This window comes from Pagrus pagrus (assembly GCF_965226575.1).
Source record: "Pagrus pagrus genome assembly, chromosome: 1".
In the NCBI taxonomy this organism is placed as follows: domain Eukaryota; kingdom Metazoa; phylum Chordata; class Actinopteri; order Spariformes; family Sparidae; genus Pagrus; species Pagrus pagrus.
In genome coordinates, this window is record NC_140185.1 from 30,807,513 (window position 1) to 30,832,556 (window position 25,044).

The window sequence follows — 25,044 nt, forward strand, 5'->3', positions numbered from 1 at the left end:
AATAAAAAAGACATCTGTAGATATGAGCTCTGCCACTGAGAAGACTGAATGTCCTGCACAAACACACAGTGTGTAATGGCCCTGGCTGTGCACACACACACACACACTTACATACACACACACACACACACACACACACACGGTGCTTGTTTGTCGCCGTGGCCCCGCCCACACGGTGACGTATCAGGGAGAGTGTTGAGCCGAGCGAGGAAAGCAGCTTTAATTGCGGGGCAGCGAGAAAAGCCAGCGATGGCTTCGCTCAGGCAGGAGCAGCACTACGGGCTCTCCTGTGGAAAAAACAACAAAAACAGCTGCACCGGGACTCTGTACCATGTCAAGCTCACGGACACGGCTATCAGAGCGCTGGAGGCTTACCAAAACCTCAAGGTACCCTTTTTTTTCCCTCTCGTGTGTGTGTGTGTGTGTGTGTGTGTGTGTTAGGAGATTAATTGTCAAAGTTGTCGCCTGAGCTTTTCTTTTTTTTTCTTCTTCTTCTTTGTAAAATCTATCACTGCTGCGTTTTTGTTAAATTCAAACTCTTTTATAGCTTCATTTATTTGTATTTAAATAACATTTAGTCTGCCTGCTGTGGTGTGAGCACACATGAGAGTTAGTCCACAGTCACTTCTCAAACTGCCTTACCCCCCTGGATCACTTGGCTTCATGGCTTCATGGCTGAACCCTGCGATTGTCGGGAAAAGGACGAGGCTGTCAGCTGTTTGCTTCCTGTGCTTCAGAGTGGCAGCCTGCCTGGTTATCTAAATGACAGCTACACCAGTCTGTCTCATAATTAACTCCAGTGGAGGAGGCACTAACAGTTGTGCAACTTTAACTCACATTTGAACCCATTTTTCTGCCTCTGTCTCTCACTTCAGGGGTCCTTACCGAGCCAGCCGTCCATTTGCTTCAAAGGAAACCAAGGGGTGAGTTACATCTCAGTGTAATCTTATTATAAATCCAGTCTGACACCAAAAGAACAGAGATAGATGAAGTTTCAGATCACCAAAAGCTTTAAACTCAGTTGTTTAAATGCATGAAGCAACATACTGACGTGACACAACAGTAGTGTTTTGTCGAGAAGAAACCCAACGCACGCCAAGTCACGTCTTCTACAACTGCAGGGCAGCTTTTTTTGTTCATCACACATTGCTGTTGACTCACACGTTCCCCCACCGTGCTGCGGCTCAGATGGGGAGCTTATAGCCGGTCGTCTCCAGCAGATAGGAGGCATGCAGGTTACTGGGTCAGCCTGGTGACTGTGGAGAGGCTTTGTTAGGTCAGTGAGCGGCGCTGGGAGGAGAGGAGAGGGGAGGAGAGGGGAGGAGTGAGTGCACATACACTCTGACAGCAGCGGGGGAGAAGAGTTATCATAAGTCAAATGAGGATCCTTCAGTGACAGAGATTAGCCTTGTGCAACGTGCTCTCTTCTGGGAGAATACACTTAAATGCTGCACGCGTGGATGTGTATTCACTGTATAAAACACACCGAGACACTAATGCATCAGTAAGACTCTTCTGCTCTTCTGTGGCCGAACCATAATCTGCATCACGCAGCCCGAGCTATGCTTGTTTTGACTAAAGTCAGCAGCAGCTGTGTCCTTGGGGAATACTTTACTTTTCAGTCTAATTGCACGGGGTTGGCTTGGAAAAAAGAGTTGCAGCCCCCTTCCTGCCACGACAAGACGAGCTGAGTGGTGGTGAGTTTTTTAAGGGGGCTTGTGTGGTTAACAGACTGGATTAAGCCTGTAAGTGTGGCTGGTGTAGGGAGTGTGCGCTGCTCCTAGTTGGTCTGGAGGTACATCGTAAAAGTTGGCTTTAAAGGCGCACTGCGTAGTTACTAAACCAACTCTCTTCGTTTCCCGACTGAGTAAACAAACAAACCTTAACTGACGACATTATTTCACGCTGTTTTACTTTGTTTACATGTGGCGGACCCTGCCACCTTTCTAGCTTCAGACAGTGTTCTCGTTTTCCTCTGAGAACAGCTTTTTCATTCAGTTATGGAAAAAATAAATATGTTTGTTCTTGAATTTCTTCTCCAAAACTACATAGTGCCCCTTTAAAGGTGCAATACGTCCTGTATATTGTTGAACTTTAGGACTTCAGGATGGGCAGCGTGATGTTTTTGTTCTCACCCACCTGTTTTGCTTTAATATTTATGATTACAAATGTAAAAATATGGCTTGAAAGTACATCTTAACATCAAGTTAGCTCGTACAAACTGCTCGTATCCTTGTTTGTTTACAGGCCTCTTAAGAAAAGTTCAGTGCAACTTTAAATAAAAAATGGCTTTTCCCATTTTCCATAACTCTTCATTCTCTCCTCGAGGGATTGAAGGCGGTTAAATGGCTTTTACATCCTGTCCATCATTACGGGCGGTTAATGTAAAGTTTCCAGACCGTCCCCCTGAACAAACAACCCTGTTACCCGAGGACTGTCTGCCCGATGCGCAGCTCTTCGCTCGGGGTCAAGTGTTGGAGGTCAGGGGTCAGTTAGTCAGCTGCTCCGTTGATGTCACAATTGCGACTCCGACGAGGCACATGACCAACAGGAATATGCGTGGCATAAAATTAGAAGAAAAGCTGCAAATCCAATCCACAGCTTCACAGCTCACACACTAAGCTGTGGCACTGAGTGAGAAGAAGAAGAAGAAGAAGAAGAAGAAGAAGAAACTACTGTACAGACATCAGTCGAGTTAACTGAGTCCTGCACTGTGCAAAGAGGGAAATGCCACCTTAAAATAAATAAAAGGAAGTTCAGCAGATTGATTATGTGATTGAATTCACGCCGGTGAAATTTAATGTAGCAGACTGCCGTTTTTTGAGCAACTGTACGTGATGCTTGACACCATCTCAGTGCATCTCTGGAGCCACCGCTGTTATTATGATGGCTGAGGGATTTCACACCCCTCCCTGCACGCGGCACTGAGAGCTAAAGTTATTAGCCAAATGAATGTTTAGAGGTAATTACAGGAGCCGTAATGCTCTTGATTACAGCGTGAGGCATCATGACTTCAGTTTGCTTTAGCTTTCCCTGTCTGCCTGACTCAGACGTCCATGAATGTGTGTTTTTTCGTGTGTGTGTGTAGCGCTGACACACTTTTGCTGCAGTAATAGCAGCTGACATGAACTCTGGTCTGCTAATTTCCCTGTTCCCATTCCCAGGTCGGAGTCCCACTTTTTTCTGTGTGTGTGTGTGTGTGTGTGTGTGTGCAATGAAAGAGAGAGCGAGAACACACCTTGTGCTGCATACTCGGTGTGTGTGCGTGCGATTTTATGTGTTAAGTGTTTGCTACGACGTGGGTGTGGATGGTTGTTTTTTATGTGTGTGTGTGTGTGTGTGTTTAGGCTGTGTCCTGTGTGGCCTGAAGGCATGATTTATTCATGTCCCACCTCCCTTTTTGTCATGTCCTGCCCCCTCTGCCCATTGTGAAGCAGTATTTAGCCTGGCAGCCCCTGAGGACCGTCTGTGTGTGTGGTGTCTATGTTTGTTTGCTTGCTTTGCTTTTCTTTTTCTATTACTTGCTTTTCTATGAATATCTGTGTGTTTGGTTGAAGGGGTTTTTTTTGTGTGTGTGTGTGTGTGTGTGTCTCTGCTTGTGTGTTTAGGTTGCCTATGCTAAGATCCCCAGAGCCCCCCCTCTGATTGTGTGTTGTCTCCGCTGATTTGAATAACAATGAGCGGGGGAATGCAGGCTGTGTGTTGTCAGTCTCTTTGGATCACCCAAAATGAATGGTGTACAGTCGGTCCAGATGTGTTGTGGCCTGCCCCGAGGGTTTGTTTGTGCCCGACTTGACAGAAACCTCCCTGCTGTGGATCTAATGGAGTGGAGAACTAAAATGGAGAACGCTGCAAACATCTTCCATCATAAACATTTAGCTGTTTAAAGGGGCTCTTTGTAGTTTTTGGAGAAGAAATTTAATATTCACAGTGTTAACAAAGTAATAATACAAACTCCAGATACAGTTTTTTTCCATGAATTGAATAAAGAAGCTGTTCTCAGAGGGAAATAAGGCCCCCAGAACACTTTTTGCAGCTGGAAAAAGGTGGCAGGGTCCGCCAAATATAAACAAACTAAAACAGTTTGAAATTGTGTCACTTTCAGTGTTTTTTAAAAGTTTCTTTATTCAGTTTATGTAGTTTGTCAGACGATGAAGATCTTTCTCCTCTGATTACAACTTCTTCCCCAAAACGTCATAAATGTTTAAACGCGAGCAAAGTCTCAACTTTTTAAACACGAAAAAACACTGATGTTACTTCAATTGCAGCAGAAGCCGAGCTATCAAAGACAAAGGTATAAAACTGGCTTGTTATCTTAATGAACGCACTACGCGTGCACTCTTAATTTATGCATAAATCATCTTGAAACATGAAATTAAAAAGTACTTAAGAAGACATGGGGGGAAAAAAAGTACGGCAATTAGGAATGTGAGCGTGCAAAAGCCCTTCCACTGTGCTCCAGTAATCTCTGCAGTGCGTTGTATATGTCGTGAATGTCACCTGTTAGAAGTGCGATCACGTTAATCAGTGCGTGCCCACAAAGGGGAGGCTGTTGAGGGATTATGATGTTTTAAACACTGGTGGTTGTAGCCAGGAATGAAAATCTTGTGCACTGACCGGATTACACATTTATTTAGCGAACGGGTGCGTGTGCAGGACGAAGACAAGCGGCCCTCTGATATCCGCCGGGGGGCAGCTCTTGGAAAAATGCGTTCTCTGTCCGATTAAGCAGCTTGGAGATACGGCGCGAACCTTGGCTCGCTGAGGAACGTGTCCCGTCTAATTCCCTCATGAGCAAATCCACACCGTGAGCTAATGAGGCATAAAAGGGCGCTTGTTTTAGCCCCACACACACACACACGTGTGTCATGGTATGGCCCTGGAAACATAGCGTTCTGGGGAAGATCCCACCTAGCTTGGGGGGGGACGGGGGCTTTTGTCAGACACAGTGACCCACAATTTGTTGAAGTTGACAGTTTGGCCCTGAGGCACCTGCCAGAGACGTATCGTTCCTGGCATTGGAGGGGGAAACCTCGGGGGATGCTTGTGGCACAGCACCCTTCCTGTCCTCCCTCTTCCTTCATACATACCCAGCCTCCTCTCCCACCCCCCGATACTGGAGCTCGCAGCTCTGGCAGCAGCTCTGTCCCTCTGTGAAATTGCAAATGAAAAGGAGGAGAAGGTGATTACAGGCTGGGGCTTGATTACATGCACTGTCTCCCACTCAAGGCAGCCACATTAATCACCCAGTGCCAGCATGTGCAACTCAGCTAGAGAGAAGAAGATGCCGCTTTTGCTCCGGGCATTGACTGAGTGACTGTGGGATCATAAACGCACCCAAGAACATGCAAAATGTCTCGCTCCTCTATCGGTGCGTCCCTCTGCCCCCCGTGCGCCGTTCTTCCACCAGCCAGAGACACAGACGCACATTGTGTTTTGTATCGCTGTCCTCCATTGTGGAGGGGACCCGTCTTAAATGGCATGTGTCAACTTGTGGCCCTGGGAACGATTCGGCTCTTTTGTTAGCGACGAGATGATGATGAGAAGTAGTGTTTACTGGAGTGTGGTGGCTGGCTGGCTGGCTGAGTGTGTGTGTCGAAGCCAGTGGTATAGATGTTTGGCTGATAGATAGACTTTGGCCTTCCTCCCTCCTCAGCCTCATGAGTGGCAGTAGACACAGGAGCTGGAGCTGAGCCTCTCGCTGCTCACGCTGGATTAACACAAACCCAGAGTGACTCGCCTCCTGCTGATAACAGACAGCGGTGGTGGCGACAGGTTTCACTCCCTCCTCCTCCTCCTGCTGCACCTCCTCCCTCTCCTCCTATCAACCAGAAAGGGGAAGCAGTGCCATGGCATCCCACTCTGGAGCCGAGGAGGCCAGAACAAAAGACGGCCTGTTTTCAGAAGGCCATTACTCAGGCTGCAGAGGATGTGGAAACAATAGCCTGCATGAGATCTACACCCAGACCCCACATTCAACCAAAAGCTAGCAGGAAACATAAGCCATGTGCACCGACAGCAGTCTCTCACAGTTTTTGTTCAATCGACTTTATAGTTCGATAAAGCCAGGAAAATGAGCCTCTCCCGTCCTGCGTCTTCAGCGCGTGGAGACATTTATGACAGTCGAGGGGGAGCCGTGGCTCATTAAGATAGTGTCGCCACACATGCTGACAGTCGTGACTTTCATTGTGTCAAAACTTCAGTTACTGATGTGTTTTTTTTTTAAGAAACAGTAGTGCGGGTTTCTGGTGTGACTTGGTATTTGTCTTGTGGACATTTTAAATCTGATGCAGGTCAGAGGAAGTCTTGTGATTATGTGAGGTCAAAGGTTACCTCCACAGGCTTGTGACTCCAGAAAGACCAGATCAGAAGAATAATAAGATATGTATGTAATATAAAATAAGATTCTTTAAAAACATTGCACAGACTATTGAGTGATATTTTCATTCTTATCTATCTGCACATGCACACTTATAATTGCATTTTCGGGGAATGATCGAACCACTTCCTTAAATTGTCCCGACTTTCTGTTTGTCATCTCAGTCATTTTTCGCATTAAAGTGTCGTTGCAGGTCTTTGGGAGTACTACTGCATGAATGGGAAAAGTAATATAAAGCCTTTTGTGGCTCCAGCTGTACCTCCAGTGATGTCACTGAGTGGCCGAGATGCATTGTGGGTAATGTAGCTGTAGCTGCTGTATCGATCATTTGTTGTTAAATTGTCTGTTGGGAGTCCGACAGTGTTATAGGAGTGCAATGCTTTTCAAAACCTACTGACTACATTACCCGCAATGCAACTTAGCCTTAAGTGACAACATTGGAGGAACTTTATCACATTACATGCAGCTTCCTCTGCAGCCGCAGTAGACTTTATAGTATTTCTTAACATATGCTGCGGTGTTCTCCAAGACCTGTAAACACACTTTAATGTGTAAAAATTGGTGGAGTGACCCTTTAAACTGTTGTGTTGTGTAGGTGTACTGTACTGTACATATGCAGTCACACGAATATCAAATAAATCTTTAGAAATGTGTGTATTTGTGTAACGTCGGTGGGTTTTACTCTCGGCAGAGGTTCGATAAAAACAAGTGTGTTGAAACGTTCATCGGTTTCCTCAGAAAATCTTTGCTACATTTGGCTGGAAACTTAACTAGTGAGTATGAAGATTGGCAAAAAAGTAAATTCCCAAAGTTAAATGGAACAAAAAACAAGTGAATTGACAACACCAAAGACACACGCACATGCAGACGTGCAGTCGCAGAACGAAGTGCAAACACACAATCAGAGATATCACTGTGCGTACTAGTATTTCTGGTTTCGGCACAAAGGTGCCATTCAGCTCAAAAACCCAAGAACTGCAAGTTAAAACTCACCAAGCCTTCAGCTGCCGCTGCTGTTATCGTCTCTTATATAAACCAGCAGGGCGAGGAGCTGAAATTTTCTTCACGGTTGTTCCTATTTTCTAAAAATGATGAATATGACGAGATCATGACCAAAAATGTTGGAGGCCTGAAGGAATGCATGTGTGCTGATTTATACGTGGAGGGAGCGTCCTGTTCGCTGAGGGAACGTTCAGAAAATCGTATTGAAGTGAACACTGTGGAAGAAAATGGCAGCTCGTTTATGAGGGCGCTATGAGTTTGTTTGTTTCGCATTTGACTCTGTGGATACCGTTCACTCTCTCACTCTCTCCTCACTGATTGACGTATCCAATAAACTTGATCGCACCTATTAAGTTGGGACAAATTACACCCTCAGATGACTCCATTGTTAATTTTTCTTAGCTCTGAATGCCGATTTTCATGGACATTATAAAACTTGAAAGGAGTCTGTCAGACGAACGGAAACAACTGTATTGAGGAAAAAAGGCTTTTGAAGTTTTTTTGCAGACGGAGAAAACAGACGGACACATGGGCATCCGCCAAGAGTAACGCCTTCGAGAGAGATTGATGGAGACTAAGAGAGAAAAAACAGACAGATATTTTAGCGAAGGGTGAAATTGGCATAGGCCTGATTTCTTTTTTTTTTTCTTCTGATGGTGAAGACAGAGGAGGAATTGTTGAAAAAGACAGAGCAACCAGGACGAGACTGTCCGTGCTGCACTGATTTGAATGAGAATAGGGAAATGTAGGGGTTCAGGGATTAGGCTGGACTGTATGGGGGGTGAATGTGTGACGCTGGCAGGCATCGGGGGCCCTTGTTTGGGTTACAAGAATGAATTATATGTTGAAACACTTGTCAGATTTCAGGCTCCTCTTGGGTCGCCTCTTTGCCTTTGGCCTCCGCGGGGTCACTGAGCATTACCGAGGTCATAAGTCACTCGGTTTCGGACAATTTTTATTACATTAATGTTTTTAAGCGCTGACCCCTCGCTAGCGAGTGTTTTCTAACCACCTCGGTGACCATTTGTGCTCCAGTTTTGTGCCATTCAAGAATCACAAAGATCAGAAGCAACCCGCAGATTCCCCGAATGTTTTACTTGAAAGGAAGACAATAAATATTTCATTATTCATGGTCAGTTGGATTCTTTAAGTGCCAAGTCCTTTGTAAGAGCGAATTGCCAGGAGAACGCGCTGGGCTTTGGTATACGGGCCCGCAGCCACTGGGAACGAGAGTGCTTGTTGCAGTTTGCACAGTGGGGGTCTAGTAGTCTGCCTGTGGAGGTCGTACGAGCAGCCACCATCGGATGAATGCCAGCGTGGGCTCCAGAGCGAACTGCACGACTGGGCAGCACACAGTACAATCCAATGAGTCCATAAATCATTCATTGTTTTTTACCGTTGAGGAAAAACAATCAGCGATTCGAGTGGCGCAGGTTTAGTCGTAAAAATCATTTCATTTTCACCTTGAAGTGCTTTTTCTTCTGCAGCGTCCCCAAAGAGACATGTGTGAGCTTGTAGGCTTGTCAGCGCTGTCACAAACTAATCCTGCTAAAACAAAAAAAAACCAACTTGTGCTTTCAGTTAGAGAGCAGTGTAGCTTCATATCATTGTTGGGTGCATTTTACAGATTTGCCCCCCAATACCATGTTCCTGCGTGAAGGCAAGCATGCAGATTAGCCGTACCTCTCTGCTGTCCTGATGCAGCCCAGGAGGTGCAAATCACACTTTGGCTACTGTGAAACTTTCACTGGAAGTGGAATTCAAAACAAGCAACGAAGGCTCCTCACCATCTGTCCGGGGGTTTTTCAGTGATCCATGTGAGCAGCAAGTACGAAGTCATCAGTGAAGCGTTCATGTAGGAAACTCAAGTGCCATGTAGGGTTAATTGACAGTTACTAGTTCCCTTAAAATGACATAAAACTAAAAAGAGGCGATAAATTCTCACCTTTGAGAGACATTTTTTGCTTTATAAATCCCTCAAACCTGCTTAAATGTTTTGTTGTGCCACTTAGAAGTGACATAAGGCAAAGTTGTTTTGTTCAGTGCAACATTAGCCGTCATACTGAGTTGTGTTTGAATTCACCTGACGAATGTACGTTACATTTTCCCCCTCTTTTAGCTGTTTCAGGTCTCCACCAGCTCTCCCTAGCTTGTAAATACTCTGCTGTGTTCACATTACATGAAGTCTTTTGAGCAATTTAAAAGGATTAATTGATCATCAAAATGATATATTATGATAAACTAATTGATAGTGTTGTCTCAATACTGGAATCTCTAACTTCGATGCCTTACCTTGAAAATATCATATTCCCATAGTACTACTACTGATGCAAGGTAGAGAGCGTAACATTTAAGATTTTTATTGAAAGATAAATGTAACAAGGCCGTAACATGACAACAAGATACTGCTGATACAGAATGACTGAAGTAAACATTAAATATCATACTTTCTAAATACACACTTTATGTAATATTCATGTTTTTTCTCTTTAAAGGGGCACAATGTAAGAATTTAAGTTGAAAACACTCAAAAATTCACTCAAATTATGTGAATGAATGGCAGTTTTGACATTACGATGTCTGTGTATTGTGTTACAGAGATACCTGCTGAAGTTAGCATGCTAACCAGGTAGCCCCGGACCAAAGCTCCTGTGTGCTAGCGGTGTAAACGGTCCCTGAGCTCCCAGTCGAAACTGGTATCTGCAAGGCCGATTAACATTTTAGACAACACTACGCCCTTTTGGCTAATCATTTTAGCACTTGTAGGGATTCGATTATCTCAAACCTCACTCTGCAGTTGCAGTTTGAAACTCTTTTGACAACCAGCTGTTTCTCCGGTTCAACCAATTCAAAGTTTCACAATCAGCGATCGCTGTAACCGGTTTGTGTGAGATGGCTCGGACCGACGAAGATGAGCGAGGAGTTGCGGTGTGACATCTGTGCACACATCACCCTTTTGTATTTGTATCACCACACAGGTTGTTGAAATAACAAGGCTTTAAAACCTTATTGCTGTATAGTTAATGGGTATGGCTAAGTGGTCATTAAGTACGTGTATCATCTTGTGAAATGTTAACAAAACTGTCTCATGGTGAGAAGTAATCCCTTCTGGTGAGCTCTCACAACATGTTTTCTGACCTCGTTCTCCTGCAAACAATGAGACATCCAGTGTCATCTTACAGGCTTTGAGCGTGTACCATTGCAGGGCTGCCCACAGACAAACATTACATAACCCCGGAGCAGACACGTTAAAACACAAGTTATGTCAAACTCGCTACATGCGAGCTGCTCTCTATCCGTCAGTGCTGTCAGAGTTCAGCTGTATATAGTTTGTATAAATTCCTGTGTGAAAGCCTGCAAGTACAGACATGTGCGGCGGGCTGATAAGAGAATAGAGCCAACGACTGTGTTGCTTTTGTTGCACGGTTGCGTCAGTACATCCAATGTGACCTTAGAAAAAACAGCACAGAAGCAATGGGACACCTCGCTGAGCTAGATGATTAGTTCAGAATGAGTTCTCAACCTTTTAAAACATTTATTCTCATCGGGTCATGAATGGAAATAAAGGTTTTTTAGGTGACAACCTGTTTCCCCCGAATGAATTACATAATATAAACCTAAACATTCAGGGTTTGGGACGCAGATTAGCCTGTGTGCATTACTGATTTTAAAAAAAAATCTAATCTCATGATGTGAAATCAGCTATAATTAGCTTTTTGTGCCACTCATTTTTTGTTTACATCAGCGGTGATGAGTTGCAGTTCTTTAAAGGCAGGAGGGTCTTAACCCCAGATTACAAAGGTCGCGTCTGCCTCACGTTACAGTCTCTCCGCTCTGCTCAGTGGAGATGCGCAAAGTCTGCAGTATTTTTCGATGGAAGTGGAGAGCAGCCACGTTGAGCTGCACGGATCAGATCAAGCCAGACAGGAAGTCAGACAGCAGAACAGCATAGTGCAATAAAACACTGACTGTGCAGACACAGGCATCTGCAGCACAACAAAGTCGGAGATCTTAACAGTAAATGTACAAACAACAAAACAATAAAACTTCGCAGCCTGTTCAACCATGGTAGAAGCACAAAAATCAAGGGAAAATAATGAAACGAACACAATCTGAGCAAGTAAACAACACCAGGCAGACATGACCCTTCGCTTCTGAAATGCTCCCGGTGGGAATCGCCCTCCCTGGGAGTTTTTCTACCTGTCTATCAAGGAACCCCATGACATGCCTTTAAAAAGTGATAGACTACAGTGGGGTTGTGGTCCGGCATTGTGAAACTGCAGCATATGAAACGTGTCGAGATGTGGTCTGAATGTGCAGAATACAATCTCCTTTTCTGTCTTTGGTCTCCAGTTTTTGAGGGAATTATCTGTGTCTTCCGCTAATAAATGATCCATTGCTGTCCATTTTTCTGCCTGATAAATATCTGAATATATGAAATGGTTTCAATATCCATACACCAGTACCCTGGTAGTATTGCTGCCTTAGAAAGTAAGCTGAGCAGGTCGTGTTCAGGGGTTTTGAGGGACGCTTAAACCCTCTCGGGGGTTGATTATAAGCTGCAGGTTTGTCACTACGAGGAACTACTGTAACAGTAACAGTACGTTTTGGGACAATGCTGTCCAGCCGCTGCAGCTCCTGTGTCGTACAGACATGCAGGTGGGAAAATCAGAGCAGAACTGGACACGGCTGACTGAGTGGATTTGAAAACAACAAGAAGAGCAGAGCCATGTGGGAGCAGAGGCGCAACAACAGGAGAAAGTAGAGGAAATCCCCCACGATAAGTTATCGCTTAAAGCTGCTCCCCCGGTTCCCGAAAGCGAGCCTGCAGCATGAAGAATGGGATTCGGCGTGAAACTGCTGACCTCGGCGCCGCAGTTAGGAAGCACTGAAGAATACTTGTGATGACGGTGTGGATGTCCTCTGCGGATGGATGTTTCACTCAGAGGTTTAACTTACTTACTGTGTCTGCTGAAGCTCCTAGAGTCTCTCTCTCTCTCTCTGCCCCTACAGCTCATGTAGTGCTTCTGTTGTGACAATTTCCCATAAAGCTCAACGAAAATACCAGAAGAAGAAGAAGTGTTTCAGAATTAGTTCAGAGGCGTGCAATTACATCTTTTTCAGCGGTCGAATCAGCGTCGATTCTGACTTTTTTTCTGATCCTCCATTTCTCCTGATCTGTTATTATATGTCTCTCTGTGTGTGTTCGTGTGCGCGCTTGTCTGCCCTGGAGGTTGCAGCCTTGGCTCTGGTGCGCTCCGCCGAGTCTGCCAGGAGATCTCATGGACGCCTCAGTGGAGCGGACTCTTTAAAAACACTGTTTACCCAAGGAGATTTATTTAAAGTTACAGAGCGGCACAGAGTCTCACTCTAGATCCTTTATGTGTGTGTGTGTGTGTGTGTGTGTGTGTGTGTGTGTTACGCACGGCATTTACACATGCAAGCCTGCGACGAGATTCTCTGAAAACAAGACGTGAAGTGTAGGATTGCTTCCTCGCCAGTTTTAAAAGGCACATATGATGAATATTTTCTCCACAGTTCATCCTCCGTCCTAAACAAAGAGCTTCGTGGTCCAACGGCCGCGCTGCATGTTCACCAGTTCTCATTATCTCCCAGATCTTCCTCAGTTGACGGTGATCGGGTCGTGCATGTAACCGTCTTCCTGCGCTCTGATGAGGACTCACACGCATGACATCTGGATTCAATACGCCTCTCCCCTCCCCGCCCTCTGAGGAGCATTAATCAGACATTTATCGTCCCTGATGAACAAACAATAGGGGGATTACATTTTTTTTTTTATGTTGCAACGTTTACACAACATTCACATAAATGCTGATTCTAATCGAAATGTCCAGGGAGTAACCCGGGACAGCTCATACGAACAGCGGCCTAAGTGGGTCGAACACGTACAGAACAGTAAATGTTTAGTCGATGTTCATAAATCTTGCTTTGGATATTCAGGTTTGCGAGCAAGATTGTTAATATTTTTGGTGAACTCCTGACCTTTTCTCTTTTACTAGCAGAAGTACATTCATGCTCTCTAGAGGATGAACCCTTTTTTGTTTTTAGACACTTTGTCCTCTTGTAATCAAGGCAAAATGTAAACTCAGCAGGCACGATATCTCATAATCTACTGGGCTAACAGCCATTTAATTTGTTGAGTGCTCCCAAGAGGATAAATCACTTCACGTTCAATGATCATGTGACCTTTATGTATTGTTAGAGCCACTGTGAGATAGCCTCTGACAGCTATTAGCAGCCTTTCTTTTAACATTTACTGTTATTTCAGGATGAACTACTCTTTTCAGACTTCTGACTACTTTTGTCAGAGTGTGGGGATTTGCTGCAGGCAAGTTGTGGTGAAAAAAAAAAAAAAATATATTGATTTACATTGATTGCATAAGCCTTGTCGTTGGATGGCCCCGTGTTCTTGGCTACAATGCGTTTGGCATTAGAGTGTCTCTCTGAAATACTGCTGAGTAGATGATTCCCTTTCCCGACAATAAGATGACTGTTTGAGAGATAACGAAAGACACGTGAACTCAAGAGGTTTATGGGAAATATTGACAAGTAAAAACAATAAAAAACATCCCTTAGGTCATATACACGTCTGTATATACAGACAAAAGCCTGGTAGGAACAGAAAGAAGAGTCTGGCATATGAGGGACTGACATTAATATGTGGAAGCGTTTATCTTTAGTGTTGTTTCTTGCATTGTTTATGTTTGTTGGTCGTAAAAACTGACTTTCTCCTGTTTTCTCTGCGCAGTACATCAAGATCCCAGCTCCCACACCGGAGTCTCCTTCCTCTCTACGCGTCTTCTCCTTCTACTTGTCCAGCGACAGCAAAGACCAACCTCAAGCCAGCTTCGACTGCATCCATCAGTATGTTGCAAGGTAAGAAGTCAGCCAGTTTAAACTTGTTATCTCCTCATACTATGTGATTTATTTAAGAGATATTCAAGCGCTATGACTTATTCCTTTAAAAAAAAATCATTAAACTATGTAGAACTCTGGTCTTCAACATGGTGTTATGTACTATTGAGACATATTGGCCAGCTTTCTGTGTTATTATCCCAAGTCTACAGACGTCTCTGTGAGCCACAGTGGCTCTGACATCCATCAGACCTCCACCTCAGAAACCATCGCAGAACTTGCAGCGGTTGAGGCTAACATTAGCCATGCTAAAACTGCTGCCGACTTGCATGTAGACATGGTACAGGCTGCTAACACTACACGTTATTGTAGGTCCAGTTTAATATGCAACAGAATTTTATAGGATATCATTTTCCCACATGAATCAGCAAAGCGTTTTGGAAACAATTTACAGCAAAGGATGAATTAAACGAACTGTGAAGGAGTTATTGTTAACGATAACATTCAGCCAATAAATGTGAACAACCGCCGTTGTTCGAATCATCTGCCCCCTCAAGTGGTTGCCAGTTTGTTGTAGTTAATGCTTAGCTTGTGCTAACCTCACTAAAGCTAGCTAACATAAACATTGCTAACGCTAGCTAGCTAATGTTAGGCAGTACGTTAGCCAGCCATTTGTATTTGGGTCATTTTGTTTTCTCCAAAAATTGGCTACCAAGACTCTTGATGCTAACGAAACACGGACACCACATGATACTAACGGTGTGATACTATTGGCTGACAGACCTCGTTAGATGCTGGAACCAATCGTCATGAACAAAACAATCATTTTTGGACCCTACAAACGTTGTAAAATGATTGATTCACAATCATAATAACGGTTTTAATCTTGCGTCACCTGTAACAGCAAGTTTAAATGCAAGTGTTCGATCTGATCTGCTGGTTGCGACCCCAGACGACACCTTTCTGACATCATCGCAGGTCGTCAGTCTTTTAGTTCTCACTGTTCCCACATCTTCAAAGGAGCCGTGAGAGACAGTTAGCCTACCGCTTGTTCTGCACAGGATGGGGCAATTGTAATTTCCTGTATATTTCTGGGCTGACCCTCTCATTACTGAGACCTGCGATGCCTTGTTTATTGGAGTGGATATGCTTGGAAACTGAGGGTTATGCTCTGCTGCTGCCTCCTGCTGCCAGATGGCTAACTGTGGTCTGAACACAAACTTGTTCCGGTTCCAGTCAGCGGCCGGAGCCAAGAGAAACATCGTAAGAGCGCGAGGGCGAAAACCCTGCTCCCGCTGCCCCCACATTTGTTTTGATATTTAGAGGATAAAGAGGAGAAACGGTCTCCTGCCACGACTGTAATTGTGTTGTGAAAATGGGATCAGGGGAAAAGGCTGTTTTTTTAAATGGGGAAAAAAAAAAGAAAACAGAATTTGGCATCGCAGTAAGCCCTTGATTTATTAACAGCATTAACACAGCCCAGGTTCATGTATTAAAAACTCTTTCCTTTTGTCCAAGATGATCCTTGTTTTGTAAGTTTGCAGGCTGGAGCCAAGCTAATCCTGGTGGTTTTCCACAGGCTCTGTCCTGCTTTGAACCAGGATATCTGGCGTTCTCACATATAGCAGGCTGCAGAGCTATATCTGGCCTGTGACATAACATACAGTAACCATAGACCTGTCTTAGCCAGCTCCCACCACAAAGCCACTTTATGCTGCTGGGAGTCAGCGTTGGTATGCCACTCTAAGTTAGCTTATAGGCCCGTGTGTGTTTACAGTGCTGACCTTACAGCCAGCAGAAAGCCCTGCGGTCCAATGCCTCCGTGTTTTTGTTTCGCAGCGACGGCCGCGAGCAGCTGGAGGGTCAGGGCATCATCCAGGACAAGATCACGGTGTGTGCCACCGACGACTCCTACCAGATGACCCGTGAGAGGATGTCTCAGGTGGAGAAGGACAGCTGGAGCCGCTCCGCCATCGAGATCAAACCTGGAGCCACACATCCAAGTAAGAATAGACTTTAGAGGTCTCTGGCTGGAGATCAGAGGATGATACATGTGCAGATTTTAAAGGGGAGAGGCCAAACAGCTTTAAGCTTGGAGGAGGATCAGCAGCGTCAACGTGGATACAACGTAGCCGTATAAAAACAGAAATAGTAATATAATAGCACCTATAAAAGTAATTGGAATATTTGCCTCACACGAGAAAATATTGCTGTATTCATTCCTTTAAGCTGAAAGCCAGATATTTTCCTGTTTTGATGTGTAATGAAACCAGATGTGCAGGCTGTGTTTTTGGTTGTACAAATAAGACTTAACGCTAACCCCTTGTCTCTCTATTATTTTGTGCTTTTTACTTTTGGCTTTTGGTCGTCGGTCCTGTTGTCGTTCATCTTTCCTTTCACATGTGGCTTTGAACTGGGACTTTGGTATCGGTCGCAGTCAGCATAATTTAAGACGTAGAAGGCAAGTTCACAGATCGAAAACCAGGTTGATCTTGTTTATACGAGCGGAAGAAGCGACTGCAGTGAAAACGAAGCTCCACGTGACGATTTTATGAATTTGTGAAGAAAAGCAGCCCAGTTGTTTTGCGGTGTGGTTTTCACGAGCTTGTGCAGAAAAGGCTCCATGTTGCTGCAAACGTCTCGCAAGAATCTGATCAGAGAAGTTACCCAGAGGAGTTTAATAATCAAAGAAGGATACATACCTCTCATTAATCATATGAGAAGAGGCATAAACTGGCGAGCCACTTCCTTTTTTTCTTTCCTCTCTGCCAACCTTTGCCGTGGTCATGCAGTGTTGTTTCTTGGCCCCAGCGTCGGTGCTGGAGCTCCGGGTGGTTTAGACCAGATCCAGAGTCTGTGATTGTGCAACATCAGGTCGTCAGGTGAAGATGACTTGGCAACATGTATATCCGTAGGGAAAGATTTAATAACTTGACTGCACTGTACGTTACCCCTGCCAGCCTCGGGACACGTTGGAGAACACAGTGCATGTAATCAGACGTGTCAAAACCCATCGAGCGCCATAAGTTTACATTATTCAGTGTATTGTCATCATAATTAATGGCTGCTGGGAGAGCGATGATAAATAACACAGAGTTATTATCACTTGGCAGGACATTACTTTTTTCTGCGGTTGAAAGGAAAGCCTTCTTTTCCTGTACCTCCGCCTCACTGTGACCTTCAAAGCGCAGATTAACCTGTAATGGGATTAGCACAGAGAGATAGCTTTCTCTGCTCTAACATGTCCCATCTGTCTGCAGCGGAGATGTAAGCAATGATCAATGTGCCGTTTATATCTGGAGACAAATAGCTGCAGGCCCGCGTGTGCATGTGACCCAGAGGTAAAGGTTAGCAGCAGATATTTTAATGAATGTTTCCTCGTCGCTCGACCGGTCGTCATGATAGCGCAGCCCGGAGAGACAGTGTGGAGACAGAGCGAGAGTTGTGAAATCTGGCTGACTTTAACTCTTGTCACATAAAGTTTTATTTTTTATCGCCTGCGTGACACATTTGACTGAGTTCCTCTTGTGGATTTTTCTTTTTTTTTTTGCTCAGATTAGTTTCAATGAGCCTCTTTAAATGTCAGCGCATTCCTCAGATTAGATCTCTTGTGACTCAGTGAGACATTGTTGAAGGCAGATAATTTGTTCTGGATGTAAAAATGCAGAGCAGCTATCGATGTGTACACACAAACTATCTTATCTTACATAAACACAGCCATTCACAGGTACGACCGAGTGTCGCTTATTGATAAATCTGGTTCTCTCCGTGTGTGCAGGTAAATGTGTCAAGTACCACAAGAGGCCAGCTCCTCCGCCTGCGTCCGACAGCAGCTTCCATAAGCAGTCTGCCAGCAATCGGAGGAACGGCAGCGTGACCACGGCGACCCAGAAGCCCTTGAGGGAACGCATCATCCACCTGCTAGCTCTCAAACCCTACAGGAAACCGGAGCTGCTGCTGTGGCTGGAAAGAGAAAGAGCCGGCCCCAATGACAAGGCCAAGCTGGGCGCCATACTGGAGGAGGTACGGCACATGCACGCATAAACACTGCCGTGCATGCACGCACACACTCACCTGCTAAATGTTGCTAACTGTATTCTGTACATCCATGACTGTAGCTGCAGCGTGCATGCAGCTAGCAGGAGTGATGGGGGAGTCTTGTTTATACTGCTAGCATAGGAGCTTTGGACCGCCAGGAGAAAGAGGTTCTCAGGCCCAGGGCTAGCTGGTTAGCATGCTAACTTGGCTAGATATCTCAGTAATACAATACATAGACGTCTTTGAGATAATGCCAGTACTGTAATTTCTTCACATCGTGTTGATGATTAAAAATTATTTTTAAATGTTTCAGTTTCGATTTCTTGCCACCTTTAACACATCACATCATGCACAAGTGGTTTGCACACGTGGGTTTTGTACATTAATTTGACTTTACAGCCCTAAACAGTGTTTCTACAAAAAAACAACAACACTGCGTGCTTGTGTTTTTTCCAGCAGCCAGCCAAGGTGAACGTTTCCATTTTCAAACAACAAACCTAGATGAAGCTACATATAATCATTTAATCATGTACTGGAACTAACGAGGGGCCAGCTGTGCTTTAATTGAACTTATCTAATTTAGAAACGTTTACTTTATGTGACTTTCCTGTATACATTTCAGAGTAATTTCTAAATGATGTTTGTACTGTCATCACTGATGTGTGTGTGTGTGTGTGTGAGAGTGTGTCTGCGTCTGCGTCTGTGTCTGTGTGCTTGTTGATGTGCATGCAGTGCATGCATGCGGTTTTTGGGTCCGTGCTTGTGTGTAATTAGGTTGATGCTGTAATTGTCTCTGCAGAGATTGTGTTTGCAGCGGGGCGGGCCGCTGTGTCAGGAGGCCCCCAGAAAGATAGATGTCTGCAGAGAAAGGCAGTCAGACGAGATTAGAGAGGAGGTTAAAGCCCGACGCTGTCAGCTGGGAACAGAGACGCAGGAAAGGAGTTTTGCTTTTCAGGAATGTAGATGTGCCACTTTCACACCTCCGGTTCAGGACAGTTAGGGTTGCAACCATCCCAACCATATGGTATTACACAATTATTAGTATTACTCCCACTTACAATGACCCTTAAAGGAACAAAAACACAAGGATTCTTCCAACACAAGTTCAGATGTGATGCTTTTGAAAATAAAAGCTGCCATATAATGAATCTGGATTTTATTTGACATGAAATCAAGAAGGGATTTATTATATTGCAAAAAAATCAACTGTCCGGCTAAAGCTCTACAAACTTAATGTACACAACCTGCTCAGCAGACAGACTAGGCTAAAGAACCAGATATTTCCCTCAGGTTCAAGGTTCAGGTTAACATTGTGTGGTTTATTGTCTTTCAGGTGGCAAAAGTGAATCCCAAAGACAGCAGCTACCTGCTGAGGGATGATTTCTACAAGCATGTGCAGAAGGACTGGCCGGGCTACAGCGAGGAGGAGAGGCAGCTGATCGGCAGGCTGCTGGCCAGGTGGGTCAGAGGAACAAGCTGTGCTGTTACAACAAAATCAGAAAAAAACAAAGTTTAATCTTAATCTCTCTTTATACGGCCTATTTCTCTGTGACATAGGGCGTTCAAACAAACAGCTTCTCGCGTTCTCCCATGGTGTTGATTGTAATAGGACATGCAAACTCTCTGTTCTACCCGTCAGACTGTTTTCTCACAGCTCTGGCCAGGCGTCTTTCGTCGTCTCTCCTCTCTCCTCCACATCTTCTTCTCTCAGCCCCACACATCTCTGTGCTGGAGCTAATCAACACTCCTGTCTGTACCCGCCGCACTAAGAATCTGTTTCATTTTCAACTTCATTAGTTCTCCTGTAAATCCACACGGCCTTGCAGCGACGCCAGCTAGAAGTAGCTTTTAAATCGGTACAATGGTAATCCCCTTCTTCTTCCCTTCCTTCCTTCCTTCCAACAGGAAGTTGCAGACGCACATCAGCCAACAATCAGCACATGTGTCAATAGCGAAGACCCCAGAGGACGCATCGTTACATCACAGCCCAGTGAAAAACCCTGCAGTGGTAAATGGCCGTATTTTCTTTTCAGTCAACTTTAACACGTATGAAATCTGTCAATCTAGTTTACCAGGCTGTTTCTGTGGTGTCCATGACATTTTAATAAACGATATGAGTGATTAAGGTTCAGCTTCTCTCTTCTCCTTCTTCCTTCAGCAGAAACGCCCCGTGCCTTTTGACTCACTGGACAGGCTCGCTGTCAAGAGACAAAGACTTGCGGACCAGAGGTTGCAACAGCAGCCGGCAGCAAACGGACTGTCAAACAATAAAGGACACGAAGTTGCGACTCCTTCCCTCAACCCCAGTTTCCACACAAAGACTGAGTTTCAGCGGACAAGTACCCATACTGGAAACCCGAACGGCTTACCGGGGGGCCACAGTGGCTTTCCTCTAATGCACAAGCTGTCTAGCACCTCTGACGCACCTGTTTCAGAGAGCAGAGAGCAAGAACCCAAAGTAAGCAGCTATCAGGCGCCGCAGGGTGACTCTGACTGCGCTCACCAGCAGCTCGCCAACAGCCAGCACAAGAAGAAGAAGTCTAAAAAGCACAAAGACAAGGAGCGGGAGAGGTTAAAAGACAACAAGGGCAGCGAGTGGTTACAGACGAGTCCTGATCTCAAGCAGAAAGCGGACAAACTCGACAGTAAGGATCTTTTCTGGTACTTTTATTATTTTTCTTGTGACTGAACCCAAACAGCAGCCTGCCTCTGTCCACTGACTGCGCACTACGTGGTGTATTCAGGGGCTGCTTGTAAATTACAAACGCTTTGTCGCATTCACATCTAACTTTTAAGACTGATTGCTGCTTTAAGTTCATGTTGACTTCATTTTTAGTGTCATTGATGTTTCAAATGGTAAAATTATAATTGTAAAACTCCCCTCCCCCCCAAAAAAACAACCCCCAGGGATATGAACGGCACCGTGGCTTCAAAATCAATGTGTTAACTGAACCATGGTTTTTTTGAGGGTGAGTCTGGTGGAGAAATTTTATATTTCCGGATAAAGTCTTTCTTCTTTTTATGAGTCATTTTGACCTTCGTCAGGCAGTGTGACCAGGAAAACGTTTGGAAATATCACTCCCATCGCTCCTCTGACTATTTCTGTTTGAGCATCACATCCACTACATGGCAGCGAGCAACAAAATAACAGGTTAACCTCAAACACTTCGAGCTGGTGACCGGTGGTACATGAGCACGAGGTCTCTCTGAGCCTTTGTCCGACAGCCCACCGGTGCATCTACGCAGCATTGTCTCATAAGCATGTCTGTGTTTGCTCCCTTAAGCTCGCTCTCTCGAGTCCTCCGTGTGTTATGTGGCTGATTGACTCAACAACATCTCGAGCAGCGCTTTAGGTCTCTAAGCTGACATGTCTCCTGATACTCGCGAGCTCTGGGCTAGCCTGCACGCGTGCAAAACAAAAACACGATGCTTAACGTTCAGACAATGACAAAGTGTCAGTTCAGTGACTGTATGGACTCGACTCGAGCTAATGTCATTGTCTTTGTCTGGTGCTTTTATTCCAGATCCTGACATCACAAATGCTGTGGCCTCTGAGGAGAAGCCGGATTATGTGCTGTGAGTGTGAACATGTCTTCAGATTGTTTTGTTGTGATTCGTCCGTGTGGCGTCACTTGGCGTAGTTTCCTATTAACACTTTAAAGACGTATTAGCTGTTTAAAAAATGTGTGTGAACAAAAACATGATCATGAAAGAATCATTTTTAACTAATAGAGCTTAAAGTGAATGTCCTTGTTATGAGAGAGTAGACTGACATTAAGTTTTGTTTGTATTTATTGCTGTCAGTTAAATATATGATCTATTATAACAGTCAATAAACAATGGTCTCCAGTAGTCATGACTGGGGGCGCCCCTGTACTGTAGCAGCATGACAGTGTGGCCTTACGCTGCCACCTTGTGTCAGAAGGAGGTACTACACCAGAAGAAAAGGAAATAAGCATTTGAGTAAACAGCCTCTCTTGGTGACTAATGTGACCACTGAAATCCTTCTGCAGGATCGAATGACTGTCTGTGATATCAGCCAGTATGACATCATCATTATCAACCCTCTCTGTGTGTCTCCTCACAGCACATACGGCACCATCATGACTTTGGAGCAACGTCAGAGGTACCAGGAGGATTTCTGTGCAGAGTACGATGAATACAAAGACCTCCACTCCCGCATCGCCACCATAACTCACATGTTCGTTCAGCTGGGATCCAAGATCAAAAGCTTGTCCCCTGGCACGCGAGAATATAAGGTACCGCTTCGATCTAATCCGATTCGATACGTAGAGCACATTGGTGTTGTTTTATGCTGCTAAATTAACGGTTACAATTTATTTATTTGTGGGGTTTCTTTACTATTTAGATCATGGAAGACCAAATACTAGAAAAGTACAACAAGTATCGAAAGGTAAGTCTGACATTTGGATGGTTCCAGTTGTTGTTGTTGTTTACTGGATTGCTTTCATCTGCTTAAAGGAATTAAACATGGCTCTTTTATTTTGCAAAATTAAATCTATTAAAAAAGTTTTCTCCTCCCTCTACAGAAGTTCCCAGGCTACCGGGAAGAGAAGAAGCGGTGCGAGTATCTCCACGAGAAACTGTCCTACATCAAACAGCTCATCATAGACTATGACGTCTCTCAGGCCTCTTCATAGCATCGGCCTATCAGATGTTTTTTTATGTGGACCCCCTTTCTAAACAACACAGGTGTCAAACGAAGCCTTTTTTTTGGGAGTGATGTTAAAGGTTTTGGATGAGACTGCAGATGTCAACGTGGGCTGCTTCTCAAAGTTGTCACTAAGATGTTTTGTTGATGTGAAAAGTCGAGGCAAAGAAAAGTAATGAGGTCTTGGAAATCATCTGTGCACATCACATTGCCATAAGAGTCAGCTCCCCTCATAGTTTTCAGCCAGCCTTGTTAAAACCAGTGTCAATGACAGACATTTCATTGGAAATATGTAAAAGGTAGCAGATATGACTTTATCTTATTCACTTTGTCTTTGAAATTTGTGAAGTCAAACGTTGCTCCAGGCACGGTTTCCCCTTTCAATATGAAGCGCCAAAGTAGTGTACTTCTCAATTCTGTATCAAAGTTACCTCATTCATCACACATGAGTGAAGCGGGCATCTGCAAAAACGTTTCAAGTCATTTCATCTCAGGTTCAGCCTTCATGTCTTATTATGCAAATGTTGTGAGATAATTCCACTTGTTCCCATTTCAGTTTCTCTTTATGAAGACTAGTTTGAGGCAGTTTCTGCTTTAGCATCAAGATATTAAAACACTATTTTTAAAGGGCCAATATAATGATGATTTTAAAACCTTTAACAAGCTTTTACATTTCAAAAACAAATTGTTTTTCTTTGCATTGCTGCAGCACCTCTATTCACCCTCTGTCTATACGCTGCATTTTAGCTTCCGTCTCTTTAAGGCCCCCCCCCCCCCCGCTGTAAAGCCAAGTCTGCTCTGATTGGTCTGCTCCGACAGGCCTGAGCAGGCAACACCGACTGTGTTTGAGCCCGTTTCAAGGTGCAATATATAAGAGTTTTAGTTGAAAGCAACCAAAAACTGAAAATATCAACAGAATGTGAAGAATTAACATTTCTGATGTCATGACATCTATGCATTGTTTCAAAGATACAGTATCTACTTAAGTGTGCATGCTAACCAGCTAGCCCCAGGCTTTGAAGCCAGTTTTCATAGTGGCCAAACCATGTAAGTACGTCGCCACGTGATGCATTGCGGCCCAAAACACTTTTTCCCACAAGCTAACGTTGTGAAAGAAGCATCTGTAACAGTCACAACCCCGCGAAATGACTCGTTTCACTGTCAGAATTTGAGCCATTCGGTCCAATAAAATTTGCAAAGTAGAGCCGGACAATTACATTATTTTATCCCCAGTCAAGTTGGCCGGGCGCCAGCTCAGTCGGCGAAAGACTGTAGTCCATACGCTCTATGGGCCCCACAATGCCAAAGGATCAATTTCTGAAAACATTTGTCCACAGTATTTATTTAGCACCTAGACCTGCTTTATTATCACAAAAAGAACTGGAAATCGCACCTTCTACAATATGGGACCTTTTAAGTGGATTTTATATTGGGAACAAGTGAAACGATCTCACCCCTCTACATAAAATAATACTTTTATGACTCAGTAATATACAATTGGTGTAGTGAAATGAAGATATGTCGTACACTGAATTCAAAACTGGATTAAGAGGTTCACATAGAAGCGGCTGCAGTACAATACATTGCGATATACGCCGTCTCCCAAACGCACCTGTGTTGAAAGTATTTATTAACCACAGCCCTCTCCGAATCACTGGTAAAGGGACCAAAACGCTCGGCCCTGACAGCTGTTGCAATAATTTGGTTTGGAAAGACGATTCTCCTCCCAAAAGTCATGACTGACGTTGTTAATCAGGCACCGAGTCTAGTTTCAAGTATTTTACCCAACTTTTTTTTTTTTCTTTCTTTTTGAACTACTGATGTATTTATTTTAAGCTACATTCCTCTGTTCTGTGTTGTTGGTCTCTTCGGCTCGAAGGTCTCATTAAAGTGTTTGTATCAAAGGAGCCAGTGGAGCAAGGTGGGAGAGGTTGCGAGTCGATCAGAGGGTTGGTGTTTTTATGTTTTCTCTGTCCGACTCAACAGAGTTGCGGAGAGTCACTGTGTTAAAGCTGAAGTCCTCTAAATATTCATGCTGACATGGCAACAAAAGGCCTCAAACGGGAGGTGAGCAGCC

General features: G+C 44.4%; 1 protein-coding gene across 2 annotated transcripts; it reads left to right on the forward strand.

The window, feature by feature from the left end:
- The first annotated feature begins 215 nt into the window (after positions 1 to 215).
- Positions 216 to 23,732, forward strand: LOC311262728 (RNA polymerase II elongation factor ELL-like). Of its 2 annotated transcripts, none has more exons than XM_084362374.1 (12): positions 216 to 387; positions 876 to 923; positions 14,151 to 14,278; positions 16,097 to 16,260; positions 18,036 to 18,280; positions 19,629 to 19,753; positions 20,201 to 20,303; positions 20,454 to 20,940; positions 21,820 to 21,871; positions 22,383 to 22,554; positions 22,665 to 22,709; positions 22,846 to 23,732. In XM_084362374.1, exons 1-12 carry the CDS (start codon positions 250 to 252, stop codon positions 22,954 to 22,956), a joined length of 1,818 nt encoding a protein of 605 aa, XP_084218500.1. In that variant the 5' UTR covers positions 216 to 249; the 3' UTR covers positions 22,957 to 23,732. The 2 variants fall into 2 exon arrangements, with proteins under 2 accessions (XP_084218500.1, XP_084218501.1); XM_084362375.1 differs by having other exon boundaries at positions 20,457 to 20,940.
- Positions 23,733 to 25,044: the final 1,312 nt, after the last annotated feature.

Bases quoted from the DNA above. Each gene is read 5' to 3' on its own strand.
- LOC311262728 (XM_084362374.1), top strand. From the start codon at position 250: ATGGCTTCGCTCAGGCAGGAGCAGCACTACGGGCTCTCCTGTGGAAAA. The intron at 21,872-22,382 runs GTGAGTGTGAAC...GTCTCCTCACAG, and splicing joins GAGAAGCCGGATTATGTGCT to CACATACGGCACCATCATGA. The intron at 22,555-22,664 runs GTACCGCTTCGA...TTTACTATTTAG, and splicing joins CTGGCACGCGAGAATATAAG to ATCATGGAAGACCAAATACT.